Source organism: Charadrius vociferus, unplaced genomic scaffold (assembly GCF_000708025.1).
Source record: "Charadrius vociferus isolate BGI_N301 unplaced genomic scaffold, ASM70802v2 scaffold136, whole genome shotgun sequence".
Taxonomy (NCBI): domain Eukaryota; kingdom Metazoa; phylum Chordata; class Aves; order Charadriiformes; family Charadriidae; genus Charadrius; species Charadrius vociferus.
In genome coordinates this window covers 4,368,585-4,383,834 of record NW_009648960.1, presented here as the reverse complement: position 1 = coordinate 4,383,834, position 15,250 = coordinate 4,368,585, and the positions used below count along the sequence as shown (strand labels likewise).

The window sequence follows — 15,250 nt, the reverse complement described above, 5'->3', positions numbered from 1 at the left end:
CGGGGCCGCGTACGGGCTTTTCCCGCCCGGTTTCCCTGTGCGACGGTGGGCTCAGGCCGGCCGGGCGCCGCGGCCTTCCCCCTACCCGCTGCGTCGAGCCCTCGGAAGGGCAGGTGTGGGAAATAAACCCCCTGCGGGGTGTTTCAGCTCGGCCCAGGGAGTCTAGTTCTGTGGTGGGGTCCGTCACAGGAGGTTTTGGGGTCAGTCAGAAGGTTTGCTGATGCTGTTTCTTTAGTGCTTATAAGACTGGGAGAAAGCTTTGAGTTCGCCTAAAACTTTGGGGGTTTAAGTATTATTTTTTTTTTATATTATTATTTCTGGGGGTTTTGTCTGCCTGTGAAGAATGCAGCGAGTGTAGTTAAAGCAGCCTTTCAATTGAAAGTGCCCATTTTTAAAATAAGTGCTGCTGTTTTGAAAAACAAACCAATGCCTGTCTGACTGTAATTGAGGATTGCTTCATGGGAAGCACGGGGAAATACTGTAAGCAGCTAAATGGAAAATATTAGAGTTAAATACTTTTTTCTTTTTTTTTTTTTTCCCCAGAGTCATCATGCTAGTGACCAAAAATTAAACAAAATCAGCTGCTTATGTTTACCAAAGAGGCAAAATAGGAAGAAAATGGAGGCAAGGTGAGGGTTGTTTTCCCTCTCAAGCCACTTAGTGCCCATGTTTTCTTATAAAGTATTATTTGTAGTGTTACAGAGCTGGTACGTAAGTATGTGAAACTTTTGCTTGTGAAGTTAAAGGGTAATACTGTTAACTTAAATTGTGCCAGATATACATTTCAGTTTTTTAACAATCCTTCGTGCAGCTTTGTAGAATTAGGATGTATTACTACCGTATTTCCCCTCTGATATTATAGTATTCCTCAAACCTATGCTGGCAGGATATGATGACTCTGTAAAGATCCTTCTGATAGTTCCCTAGAATGCCGTACAGAACAAAATCAACTTAGTTGCATGTAAAGAGGTCTACAAATGCTGTGTCAATTCAAGAAGCAGAGAACAGCATTAAGAACTGCAAGAGCATTAGTTATTTCTAGGAATGCCAGAGGCAATCTTCTGACAGGAAATAGACATAAAATCATGTTAATTTGAAAAAGACAGAATACCCCACGCACTGTCTGGGAAAGCAAGAGTCTAAACCAAGAGATAATCAAGGAAGATGCTTAGGACGGGGTGAGGAACAGAACAGAGATCTGGTTTGGATCAGACATCAAGGTAACAAAAGTGCCAAACAGAAGGTTCCAGGACAAAACATAATTCTCAGCAATCAGTTTCTGCAACAAAAATTAAATCTTAAATACAAGTAAGAGGTTTGGTAACATTCTGCACGGTAGATGTGTATTCAATAGCCTCCCTGAAAGTCGACTGTGGCTCATAGCAGTTAACTTAAAACAATAATGATGTCGAAGTTGATTCATTCATTTTTGTTAAGGTCTACTCAATAATTTTGATGCAACTGATTAGAAGAAAGCAATGGAGAGCTTTAGGTCTATGGGTTAAGCCAGCTGTTTCGTGGCTGTTTTTCAAGCTGCATTGGCTTGCTACAGCTGCCACTGTGAAAGACCAAGAACAGTAGAGTATCCTGCAAGAGTGTGGAGAGCCTCATGCATCAGGAAATTGGCAAGGCCTGAGCAAAATTTGCTTGCAGTCCAGACACAGAAGGCTGCTGTTAGAGCAGCAAGGCTCTAGGATGTACTTCTGCCCCGTACCATGACAACGGGGCATGCTCTGTAACCGTTTGCAAGACTAAGCTGTGATAGATCTGTAAGATGCTTACATTAAACTTAGTAATACAACTACATGTTATTTGTTAACCTCTGAGGAAGAGTCAGCAATATGCGTGGACACAGAAAGGCAGCTGATTCCAAAGTAATCGATTAATTTTCTGCTAGCAATGTTTATCATTGTTATAACTACTTTAAACACCAGGGGTCACTACTGGACATAAAAGCTGTACTATTGTTATCTCTCCGAAATCCAAATATTCTGCAGATGTTAATACACAGAATTAGTAAATTATTATTTAATTAGTGTGTCCATATCATAAGCCTTAGATCTTGCCAGAATATTCATAGGCACTATTTTTTGTGATGCAGGCATTTACATGCTGCTGTCAAGTTCATACTTTCCATTACAAGATAGAAAATAATAATGAGATTAGAGATTACAATTGTAATCTCAGTTAACAGATTAACACTTCCTCTTGCATGTTTTGCTGAGGGTAGAAGACTTCTCTAAAGATCTGGCAGGAGCTGGATGCTGTCTCCACTTCATTGGTTGAATGCATTTATGGTATTGCTGGATCTTCAGGTTTTGAGTAAGCTACCTACCAATGCAAATGCAGTATAGCTTTAAGTAATTTTTAAGGTGGTGGTTCTTCTGTTTTGTCTGTCAAGAAATTCAGCAGAACCTGTTCTAGTGGGTATAAGCTAAGAAATGTGTAAATAGACACTAATTATTACAGAAAGCAGCTTGTACACATTCAGAAAGCTCATATGTTGATACATAATCTCTCTGTTGTATTTGTTTCCTCCACTATTCATTTTGGTCTTGTTACTACCTGTGCTTATCAATGCAAAAGAGCTAGCTTCTGTCAGAGAAATGATAACCAGACATTCCAGATAGCTGAGAAACCAGCCTTGCACTCTGAAGAATGCATATGTTAAAGGGTTGAACTTGATTGTAAAATGCACCAAAAACTGAGAGTCAATTCCTTATGTCAGTAATTTAACTGAAGCGGAGAATCAAACCCTAATTAGTACATCACATTCCAAACTGCAATTACCAGATGACTTTGATAAGTAAGAGAAATGGGGCAAAAATCAAAATATTGTCAGCTAATATTTAACCAATAATACAAGCCTCTGCTGCAGACTGTATGTTCATTAGTTGACAATAACTGAGAAGTTGAAAATAACTGTGCACCATTTGGTCACAGGATGACTATGAATCATGAATGTAGTGTGGTGATGAGAAAGGCGAGTGTGACCATAGAATGCATCAGGAGGTATTTGAAATAGGGGGAGGGAAATAATAATGATGGTGTATAAAGTTCTAATAAGCCTTTTCTGAAGTGCATGGTGCTATTTGGGGATGACTGTATTCACAAAAGATGATCTCATACTTGAAACAAAGAATATCTGAAAGCTTAAATTGCACTATGTATGTTAGACTGTCATGAAAGCACTTTGTGGTACTTAGACCCCTTGGGACAGGCAGCTCCTGTCCGTACTGACTTGAGTGGGAGTAGCTCCCTAGCATTGTAACTATTTCACCACCATTTACGCCAATGCACATATAAGCACTTCTAGCGATGACTTGCCTGATACGCTCCGGAATGGTGTGCTCTGCACAGGGTAGAGGCCCGTACCTGATGCACAGTCTTGGTTTCAGCGTCGCAAAGTTGTCAAGGTATGATGCCTACTCTTGCTGTCTTTCCTATTTCTGAAGAAGGAAGCAGTTTGGAAGCACAAGCTCAGGATCATTCACACTCTAAGCAACAGGGCAAAAGGGTACATGGGAGGATGGCTGGAGCATGACATGCTAGAGAGAAAAAAAAAAAAAAAACAAACCCACATTTCCCTTCAGAGGCATTTGCTTTGGCATGTGTCTGTGCTCCATGCCATTTCCCTCATGTAGAGAGGTCTTGGCTGAGAGACAACCACTCATTTGTTCTCATCTGTTTTCCATCCTTTAGACTTGTCTACATCTGGTAGGCATGGAAAGAATATTCTGGAAGAAAACTAGGGTCCCAGCAAAGTGAGAGTGAGGTTGATGGACAATGACTTGTCCACTTTTCCAGCCTGGTTGTGTACCTTTGTCCCATATCCTGAATGAGGATGCAGATACTACCTCTTTTGTCCTGGTATCCAGTAACATGCCTGGAAAATCTATCTTAAGTGGGATCCTGACTGGGAAGTGAAACATATGATCTTAAAAAGCTACTTAAAAGTGTAGACAAAATCTTGAAGTGTCATTTTATGGGGAAGAATGAATTTGTAGCAAGGCCTTTTCTGGAACTGAATGTCGTGAGGAGGGAAAAGTCTGCACGGATTCTCAGTTTTGTATACTGAGATCACTACATCACTGAGATGAGCCATATAGGCCTAAGAAACTGTAAGTTTGCCAATTATTGTAGATTGGTTTTGTTGTGGTTTTTTCTTTTTCTAGGATGGCAGGAAGAAGGGGTGAAGGCAGGGGCAGACTGTTAAGTATATGGCATTTTAAAAGTGTTGCCATAGTAGTTGGTCCAAATGGGGAAAGTTGTGGGAAGCAGGACCACACTGAAGGCTGTGTACAGATATTTATCAAAACAAAAAGGTCATTCCTGGACATATTGCTGCAGTTACCCATACTGCGACCTTGTTAGCGAGCCAGGCTTCAGCGTAAGGTGTTCAATTGTTTCCGGATTTCTGGCTCTGCCACTTTGTACCACATTAGAAGCACTAGGCCCTATTGGTTAAACAACAGGTAGTTACTTGTGTGTGGGCATGGGGTGAGGCCAGAGGTGGTGGGAGTCTTCTTGAAACTTTGTGTACTTTGGTTCTATATAATTGCGGTGCTCGTTTACTGCTGGAGAGGATTTCCCATGGTAGGGGCTACTATATATCCTAAGCACACATTTACATATCCTCTCTTCCTGTACCCCTTTAACATACAAATCAAAACATCCATTAAAGCTGTGCTTCTAATGTGTGCTACATCATTCTTGACCAGCTTTACTTATGTGGTGTTTCTTCAGGTGAGAGTGGAGGATGTGTCTTGATCAACCCTGGAAATGGAGCCAGGTCCTCAAGCCTTTGAGTCCATAGCCTGGGAGGCAGAATTGGTGGTCTGACTCTGACAACATGCTTATGAAAGCCCAGTCCACGCTGCAAAAGACTGTGAACAATCAGAGGCCCGGTCGTTGCTCATAAAAACATTACTAAGTCTATGGACCTCCTCCAAGTGCTACCTTCTATCCCTGGCCTGAAGGGTGGGCAGCTTCTCTTAATTTTATTTATTTATTTCAAGCAGCATTGTTTGCTGTTTCTTATATAGCTAGCCTGACCCAGTGGTGTTTCCACTGACATATCTCTTCATATTGCTGCAGGGAAATTTCCTCAGAAGCAAAGCCATGCCCATAACCAAAGGCACGGCCCTACAAACACTTATCAGGGCATTCTTCTCTGCTCTCACCACACTTTGTGAGCAATCCATGCAAATGAGCAGGCTGATTCACTGATCTAAAGATGTATATTTTTATAGTGTGTCACAGATTATGCTGAATAATGGGCACTGAGGAACAGGGTAGAATGCAAAGCTGAAATGTTTAATAGCCATAGGGAGTGTCCCTGTGGACCTGTTGGTCTGAGGAAGATCTGGCACAACTCATGTCTGTGTTGCATAAGTAGGATCTGAATTCCACTCCCAATCGCGCTCAGATTCCTCTTCTCCAGGAGCACTTCGACTTGCTTCAGTGCAATCATTTGTGAACAAAGAGAGAGAGAGAGATACACAATGTTCATGTGTTCATGAAGCTTACTGTAAAACCAGGTATGTCTGCTCAGTAGAGACACAGGCAAAGTTAATCAGGGAAAGGAACAGTCTATCAAGAGACTACAAAAATGTGACCCGTCTTAACAGAAATGTATACATACAAAACACCTTCCATTCAGGCTAGCTGCTCTGCAAAGGAATGATGGTTAACTATACAGTTAGCGCAGACCATCAGTCACCAACCCAGTTGTTATCCACCATTTGTGTGTTATTTAATTTTAAGAATACCTTCACTTCATAAAAACCAACTTAAGAGAAGATAGCTTTGCAGTAAGGCCTGAAAAGAACCTGTAAGGGTCAGGACCTTCAAAAAGAGCAGAGAAAATCTGAGCTTTTCAAGAGAAACGATGTTAACATAGGTGAGCTTCTGTAATGTTTTCAAGTCCTTTGAAACACAAAGCATGGTTTTCTTTCTCCACTTTAGGGTGCAGGGGTGAAGTAAAAGGTAAAATTATGATTTTTCATGATTTGGTTTTTATCAGAACACTCAAATATCTGCACTTCAGCTTCTAGCAGCTTACTTGTGCATAAATGTAATTAATCTGTCTCTTAACCTTCCTGTTTCTCTACAGGTTTATTCCAGTGGTCATTCAAAGGCGTAAGAGCTACTTCAGAACAAAAGTTCCCAGAAGTTTCTCTTGCAGCAAAGACCAAGTCTACAGCCTGGGAAGCTAAAATTAAAGAAGGTAAAATCAAAGTTTATTTTACAGTTCTTGTAGCATCTTATATGTAGTTTTTGCTTATATGTAGCTTCCACAGGAATAATAAAATATTAACTTTACAATTTGTACCAGGATGCATAGCAAGTTTTTCTAGCTTCACAGAGTTCAGGAAGGAAACCATTATAGCTTCTAGTCAGGAACATAAACCAAATGCAGTAGAATTATTTTGTAGATTAGCTTAGTCAGACATGGAAGTAGGGCCTGTTCTTACTGTTTACCATGAAGAGATGCCTTCTGTAAGTAGGGGTTAAGGTGAAATGGAACATGCATAAGCATAGCATCTCAGTTCCTGAAAAAAAAAATAATGGAGAATACGGTTCCCCTGCATGCCCTTTTCTTGCCTTAGCATATTGCTAGTATTGCATTGTGCTTGCATGCTTGTGTGTGGGATGAAGTTCCCTGCAGGCAGGGAAGGAAAATGAAGCTATCTGTGCCCTATCTCATTCTACGTCTATATCTTGATCCAGCCATCCCAGACCTTCTTAGTAACTTCCACCCCACTAACAAGGAGAGATCTAATTTTCCGTTCCTTCTCAAAATACAAATATATTCAGGCAGGAGCTGGCCTTCGAATTCCTATATACAAGACACAATTAAGCTAAGTGAGCCTTTGCTACAGAATCCTAAGTTTGCATGGATTCAGAAGGCAACGGACACATTCATAGAAGAGAAGTGTATCAACGGGTATTAAAATGCAAGACACTGTCTCTGGCTCACAAAGTCCCCGAGTCAGAAACTGTTGCAGTCTGGGAGTATATTCTGCAGAAGCAGTGGTATGTGCTTTGTCTGTTCTCACACTCTTCCAAAGCGCTCCACTGTTAGGCCATGGGGGAGAGACAGGATACTGAGCTGGATGGGCTTTTGGTCTGACCAAGTTCTTACGTTTTTGTTTTCTTTCTGGTCAAGTGAATAATAAAAATGAGTAAGCTTAGCATTATAAAGTTTAAAAATTCCATAAAATCACCTCATATTTTAATTACATAAAATCCCTGACCCCAGAGGCTGTATCTGTGAACTGTAGGAGGATACAAATTGCTGATGACAGAGTAAAGCCTTACTAGTCAATGGTGTTGATGGGATAAGAACTACCATAATAACTAAGTTTGTAAAGTGATATTGCATGTGTCAGCAAAGAAAGCAATGCTGTTGGGATTTATTTTTGCTGTGAGGACTCAGATAGATGTATTTATCAATATTTGGGGAATAGCTGAAAGTATTTGAAAACCAGGGCTTGAAGAACAAGAACAAAATTGATAACTTAAAGGAAAAACATTTCTAGAAAAGGACGTGACATCCTGGAATATACGCATACACACACACACACACATTCAGAAAAAACTAATCGGTTTTGGTATACTGCAGAGTCAAAGAATGACCCAGATTGACCTAAACTGTCTCTTAGTGTTTAATAGTTTTCTTTTATTCTTCTATAAGCAGACAGACTGAAAGGTCGGGGTCTTTTAACTGTCTTCTCTTTGAGTATTTCAGTAAAGAGAAAGTACAGAATCATTTTGCGTCAACTCAAAAAGTTATTCCTAACTTTATCTTGTTTAATCATTACTTTTAAAGTAGCCAAGAGCTTCCATTCTGTTCGCTTATTAAAATAATTGATTAATTATTTGATTATTTTTATATGGAATTCATTTTTACATGTAGACCATAAATGAAGTTCAAGATGATATAGTAATGTTTTCTGATTTGCTTTAGAAAAAACATGTGATTCATTTAGACCTAGACTAATGGTAGAAAATTACAAATTTGGATGTCAATATGAATACATTTGATGTAATTAATTTACTACTTTGATAACATCTTAGTTAGGAAGATTTCTTACCTTTGGGACTATCTTGTCAAAGCAAGTCATGACCAGCATTTCCCTTTCTTCCTTTACCCCCCTCCCATGTTTTAACCACTTTCAAAATCACCAAAAGCTTACTGAACAACACTGCTGTGGAATGTGAAGATTTCTGTTCAAGTTTGATTGTTAGGACAAGTGGCTATTTAGTATTTAGAGTACCAGTCAATGACTTGTGAGCAGCACTGAGAGTTCTTGGCTTCACCTTAATTTTAAAACTTCACAATTTTTCATAAGATGGAATATCTGTTTTCTGTCTGACCCTAAACAATGAGCTTCATTAATTCAAGCGGATGAAATCTCTAATGCTACTTTGCTGATGGCATCCCTTGTTACTGGAACATAATTCAGCAAGTTGAATGAGAGACTATTTCTGACATGAGCACTATCTATGAAGGGAAAAGATTTTCCTGGATTAGTGATGATGATTTTTTGTGAATAGCACGTGCTAGGTCATTGACAGTTTCATTATCAACATCACAAAATATTGCAGGGAAAACAATCAAAACCCAACCCTGGAAGATATATATGATGAGTTATACCTATAAGCCAAACTTTTTTTGAACATGGTAAAAGGTATTTAGGGGAACATCCTTAAAAAAAACAAAAAAAAAAAAAACAAAAAAACCAACTACAACAACGAAGAACCTGAAAATGTTATCACTGAAGATGAGATGTATGTGAAAAGCCCTAAATGTAGTAGAACTAATCTATCTAAGGAGATCCACTAGGAATAATTGGTATAGCTCTTACAATTAATGATTTTATCACCTTTTAGACATCCTTAAAATGGTGTTTGTATTATTTCACATTCTGCTTTATAAATCTTAAAATTATTACTTAAATTGAAAACATATTGAAAAATACACAAAACATTAATTGTTCAACTAATCTATACAAACGAATTCTTTAATATCTAGTCCTCTACTTCAGTGAAGGCAATCATGCAGTGTTTCCCCTGAGAACAAATCATTAGGATGTAAGTACTTTCAAAGTACTTATGCTCCCTGTAGTACAATTACCATACCTGGTTTCCCCATAAGCAAAATTTTCTGCATCTTATTTCAAAGAAGAGGTCAACAAACTAGGCTATTTGAATGGCAAATGTTAAGATGCAGAGTCATCCCATCTGTTTCCTGAAGTGATGTAAATTTGAAGTGATGACCACATATAAAATTTATTGTAGCAATCTTAATAACCACTGAACTTTAGTTCTGAGCTAGAGCTATTTGAAGCTCGAGCAATCCTCAGTGTTCACAGCCCTATCCTGTTCTGTTACCCTTCTCCACACATAGGGATTCACACTGTGTACTGGAGATAGACTTGTGTTGTATCTGTCACAGTGTTGTTTCCATTTCTTTTTTAAGTTACGTATTTCTGTGCTGTGTGAAACAACTGTTATAGTTTTTTGTGCCCTCAAATGATTCATATTTCTTTGTCAAATGGAGAAAACATTACAGATGGAAATGTGGATGATAATTGGAGTAGTTTTTCAATTTTTTTTTCCCCAGTTTGTTCATTGCTCATGGGTGCGACAATTTGGGTGAAACTTGTGTCATCCTTCTGCACTAGCTTGCTTTTCTCCACACATATTTTGTCTATAAAAATCTATAGTTGGACTGTTCTGTCATATGCAAACCTCAAAGTTTTAAAGGAAACATTTTAGCTTGATTTTTACTATAATTGGTATTCAAGATCCTGCTGACTGGTAAATGTGATTCCTAGAAACAGTGGGGGAAACCCCTCTACTCTTTGGGTGTTCCTTGGCTAAAATTTTCCTCCCCCTAAATGCAGGGTATGTTTAAGGCAGAGGGCTTCTTTCTCAGTCTTCGCTGGATAGACTGTGAAAACTATCGTATTTAAAGAGGTACGTGCTATTCCCCTGGATTCTCATGAGAGAAAGGAAGAGGAAGTGAGGAGACCAAGAAACCTCTAATAGGTTATTTTTGTACATTTGTAAGTGTAGTCTCTGGTGCTACCCCATTTATCTAGGACAGAAGAAGTGTAACAGAGGCTAAAGAAAGTAGGTCAGAGCGAATGAGCTTGTATGTGCCTGCCAAAGAAGGCTCTGCAGGTAGACGAAGAAACTGAAAAATGTGGGGCCAACAGAAGCCCCACATTTTTTTCTGTGTACAGGACCACCTTGATGGGTCCTGTTTGACTAGCTGGCATCTGGATTCCAGCATCAATGCACAACTTTCTGACCACATCCCAGTTTCAAAGAAGACAGAGTTCATTCTTTTCAAACTGATCACTCATGATTTATTCTGGTCAGTGGGCAGTTAGCATAGGCTAACTCATCTTTATGATAAAGATTTGCAAGGTCATTAGGCATTCGGTCTCTATTTAGTGGCCTCACAGACATCTTGGAGATCGCTGTCTGTTTTTCTTGATTTTTCAGCCTGTAAGGAAACTGCAAATAAAATGCTCTTTCTAATCTAGGTGGATTCCTAATCCAGTGCCCTTTCTGATTTCAGTATTTACCAGGACATTTTAAAGGCTGGTGATATAACCCCTGCCTAGAAACCTAACTGAAGGTCTACACCCACATCAGTTCAAGACCTAAATTTAGTTGGGTGACTCATTCTGACAGCCCTCCTAAGCTTTGTTTGATAGCCAGTGAGAAAGCTCTTTAATCCATTTGCTCAATGGTTTCTGCAAGAGTTAACTGTAATCCTAACTCTGAAACTACACAATTGGATCTAACCTACTATCTTGATTCCACCTCTGTTCTAAAAGTAATTAGTACTTCGGGCTTAAACAAGCCAAATCTTAGCCCATCAGTACTTTCTAAGCTCATTCTGTTTAGCCATGCTGGTAATTCACATGTAACCAATCTTCTTCCTGCTGTCACAAACTTCCATAGCCACCAGGCTGATATTTGATTTGCCAGTTAAGCATTACTGGTTAGTCATGGACCTGGGACACAGTGAGAAAGCTAGCTCACAAATGTTGATAACAACATGCTTCTCTACTGATTAACCATAGAATCGTAGATTAAGACTCATTCACACAGTATAGGACTAGAAGTTCTGGAGCAGGCTCATCATACTTGTCCTTCCAGTATGAGCAGAAGTGCTCATGCATTTGCAAACTGGCAGGTTTCTGCAGCGCATGAGAGAACAGCTGCTGTAGTATTCATCAACTGTTTCAAACCAGCTCTTCGCACACCTCTTTCATATCCTCCCTTATCCGATGTTCATGTTCTTCTCTTTAAAGTTCAAAGCCCTTGTATCTCCGAGCAACTGCCATATGTCACATACAACCTTGGCTAGAAGGACTTAGACATGCACAAAATTGAACAGGGAGCTGGTACACATATGAGCTTGCATATTAATGGGAGAATAGATTAAAATAATGCCCAAATACCTTTAAAGAGGGGGAAAAAAGAGAGCATGAGAAATTGCAGACATGTTGACTTCATGACAGATTAAATAATGAAAAAGTTGAGGATTCATCGAGAAAATTATAGATTAAAATATAATGAATCTGTCAGCTTGGTTTAGTGAGGAAGATGGGTCATTTGAACCTGTTGCTCCTTCAGATAAGATTAGAAGTCTGTCTGATAAAGGCAACTGTGTTTGTTCAATGCTATTTATTATTTTTATAGGTGATCTAAACAATGGTATAGTCTTTGGTAAAGTTTTCAGCTTGTGTGCCTGTACATGCAAGTTTAATGATGTAATAAATATTTACATATTATCAACACATACTGTGGCATGACCCAAATAATTGGAATTATGATGATGACCATTTCAAAATTCTGGTCAGTTCAAATAACAATTTGGCTTTGCGTTTTGAATTGTTTCTACCTGAAAAGGGAATGTTGAACAAAACAAGCCTGTAAAAAATGCTTCTTGGGTTCTGTTGGCCAAATGGGCAGAAGTCATGCAGTGGACCATACTAGATAACTCATGGAGAGTGCAGCTCCTGATGGCTGCCATTTCACTGGAACTCCTGGTCATAGAGGTTTGAATAGTCCCCAAGTCAGAAGACGTTAAACCAAGGAAAAAAATGCAGACAGGAAAGGAAATATGTATATATAGAAATACTTCTACAGAAATGTAAGTTAGAAGTGTAGCAAAGACCTAGGTGGCAATACAGTCTACTCTGCAGTAGTAAATTGTCCATTACATGTTTTAAAGTAGCAATGCTAGAAAAGTATAGATACCGTTTACATGCTTCAGTGGAGTTGATAAATATGGAGCTACTTGGTGATTATTCTTTTGAATCTTCTCAAACAACGTTTTCATTACTGTCTGAAAGCTCCATAGTGAATTAGCACAATTAAACCCTGAACTGAACAGAAAGTTGACTTTAAAAGGACCAGAGCTGAGCTCAAGCCAAATCTACAGTGCTGTTTGAAGCTTGCCCTAAACTCGTACTTTTGAAATATAGAAAGCTGTTTAAATGTTAATCATTAATAAAACATCAAGCAAATAGTAGGTTTGTGTTTTAAAAACAATTGTTAGCCTTATTCTCCTCTTCGTTTAATTTTGCCACACCTGTAAGAGCTATGCTATTACTGACAAAGCTTGTATTTCCACTTTACTGCTATGCTTGCTGCTAGACTGGTGAACCCAGATTGTACAATGCAGACTTTTTTTATAATCTAATATGCAATAAATCTTCCTGCCGAGAGCCTATATATATATATTCGTGCAGTTTCTACATAAAGTTGCAGAAAAAGTGGAAGGACAACATGAGCTTTACTCTGCCGCCATTAAAAGCGATGATAAAACTGTTGACTGCTTAAGTACGTGCATTTGTTAACCACATTTGATCGCAGTGACATCTGCTTACTGTTATTGTGATCTCTCCATTCACGTATAGTGAAGGCTTCCAAGTTTTTTTGATGTGGTTTCTATGAAACCTAACTTTACGGCTATACCGTATCTTTCCTAGATGTGCCTATTTTCTCTTTCTAATAAGCAGTGTTTAAAAGCAGGAGGAAAAAATGCATGTTTTGTAGTTCCAAACTTGACACCAGTCCTGACACCCAGATTAACAAGATGCTGCCAAGTATGTGATCAGTAGCATCTTTAGTCTGTGTGGGCAGTAACATCTTCTGTCACTGAGTTTTGAACTCACCTTTCATGTCTTTCTCCAAGTTGAGATACGGTATACCTTCGCTGAAAAAAAGACACTCATTTTGCAGAGGGTGGTAAGGGACACTCTGTACTTAAAACATCTGGTCTACTTTGTCAGGCTCTACTTAAAGAGGAGATTATTTTCCATTTAATGTATCTGCTTGCATGTTAGAAGAATATTGTTATAAGTCCGTTACAGTGATTATTCAGACAACATTTTATTTAGTATTAGGGCTGTATGTCTGCACAGTAGTAAAAATTCCTTGTATCAGAAATTCTGATATTGATCCATTCCCTATTCTGATATTCAGTATGTTTTCAAGAAATGCAGCTAACTCAGCACCATTTGCATTAAAAAAAAAAATATGGCAACCAGAGGTCCTTATAATAAGATCTTGTAAACAGCCTCACGAATGGTGTGGGAGTTTAAAAACAGGATGCTCTGCCATTACTACAAAGGAGAGTGCTGGTCATTTTCCCCTTCTGTGCTTCAACCTGTTACCTGTGCAGTGTGGAGAGTGACTGTGATTGCTTTCATGTTGAAAACTACATCAGTAGTTACAGAGAGCTTCAAAGTTCTCCAGTGAGCTCTATAAGCACAAACTTTGTCAAAATCCAGGTCACTTTGGCTCCATTGTAACCCATAGGTTTTTTCCTACTAATTCCAGAGGAAGAAAGATGGGGATATTAGATCACAGATGGTTCAATACGATGCACAAAACACCCCAACGAACTGTCACGATGTTGGTATCATTTCACTTGCTTGGCTATATATAAATTACAAATTCTGTCATTGTTAACGTTTGAAACTTTCAGAAGACTCAATATAGCTGAAGAACAGTTGAATATGGACTTAAAAATTGGCTGCTGTTGTTTTAGCTGTAGATGAGAAACAAAAAAATTGCTCTCAGCACTAGTATTTGTTCTTATTTTGCAGTGCAACTACACGGGAAACATCTTTATTGCAACTAGAAATATATTTGATATTTTAAAAAAATTAATAATAGAAGGAAGACTCTGTGTGTAAAAATATTACTATAGATATTATCCATTAAATACTGTGCAATTACATAGCATTTTATGCTTTACAAATTTAAAGACCAATTTGAATGTCTCTGATGTTTTCCATAGACTCCAGTAGTGAAAGGTCAGGTTTAACCTAATTAATCATTACAACATTGTTGCTAGGTATTCCCGACTCTTGGACACAAAGCTGAGGCAGAAAATCATCTGATAAAGGCCAAAGAATGAGTCAATAGCAGACTCAAGATTGGAACTCTAAGTTCTTGCTTCCCGGTTTCATTCTGAATCATAAATTGTCTTCTAACTGCTAAAGTGAAGGAGGAGGTCAGCAACAATTTAATTACATTCAGGCTTCTCACGTTAATTTCTAAAATCTATTAGTTTAAAATCGCTAAAAGACTGAGATTGCCTGATTCTGATTTCTAATGCGAAAATGCAAACTGAAAATTAAATTGAAGTATTAATATGCAAAAAAGGCACAGATGGCAGTGCCTTTATAGAAAAATGAGATTAGAAGGTTGATTCTTAAGCCTATCTCCCATTGACTGGATGCGGGAGCCCTCCATCCCAGCTGGCTGTACTGGATGCTCAGCAGCGCAACTGGTGCGGTAACAGGTTGCCATAAGGGATGGAACTCCGGGTTGACATTCACGGAATGTAAATCTCACTGTTCCTTAAAAAATGCATGCTTTTAATTCCCGTGGCTTCAAGAGGAAAAAAAAAAAGCAGCGATGTGACTCATCTCATTGGGGAAACGGTGTTTCTCGGAATTTGCTGTTGAGCGGTGGCTGAGGGGGACGGTGGGAGCCTGGTAAGCGCGGGGTGTCCCCGCGTTCCTCCTGCTGCCCCGGTCCCACCGCAGCTGCCGTTCTGCCGTGCCGACAGAAGTGCCCTCAGAAAATTGGGGTCACCGGCGATGATAATTGAGCCCCTATACGCTGTGCGGTGCTTTTCTGAGCTTCAGCTCTTGGTTTCAGTCGACTCAGTGAAAAAATGGGGTTTTGTAATAAACCTTGG

The 15,250-nt window shown here is 39.0% G+C and overlaps 1 protein-coding gene across 1 annotated transcript in view; it reads right to left on the bottom strand.

Moving 5' to 3' along the window:
• DUSP19 (dual specificity phosphatase 19) overlaps positions 1 to 4,358 on the bottom strand; it is a 10,495-nt gene extending 6,137 nt beyond the window's left edge. Inside the window, exon 1 of the mRNA XM_009887605.1 lies at positions 4,355 to 4,358. Coding sequence (XP_009885907.1) covers positions 4,355 to 4,358 — 4 coding nt within the window. The remainder of the gene's footprint in view (positions 1 to 4,354) is intronic.
• Positions 4,359 to 15,250: the final 10,892 nt, after the last annotated feature.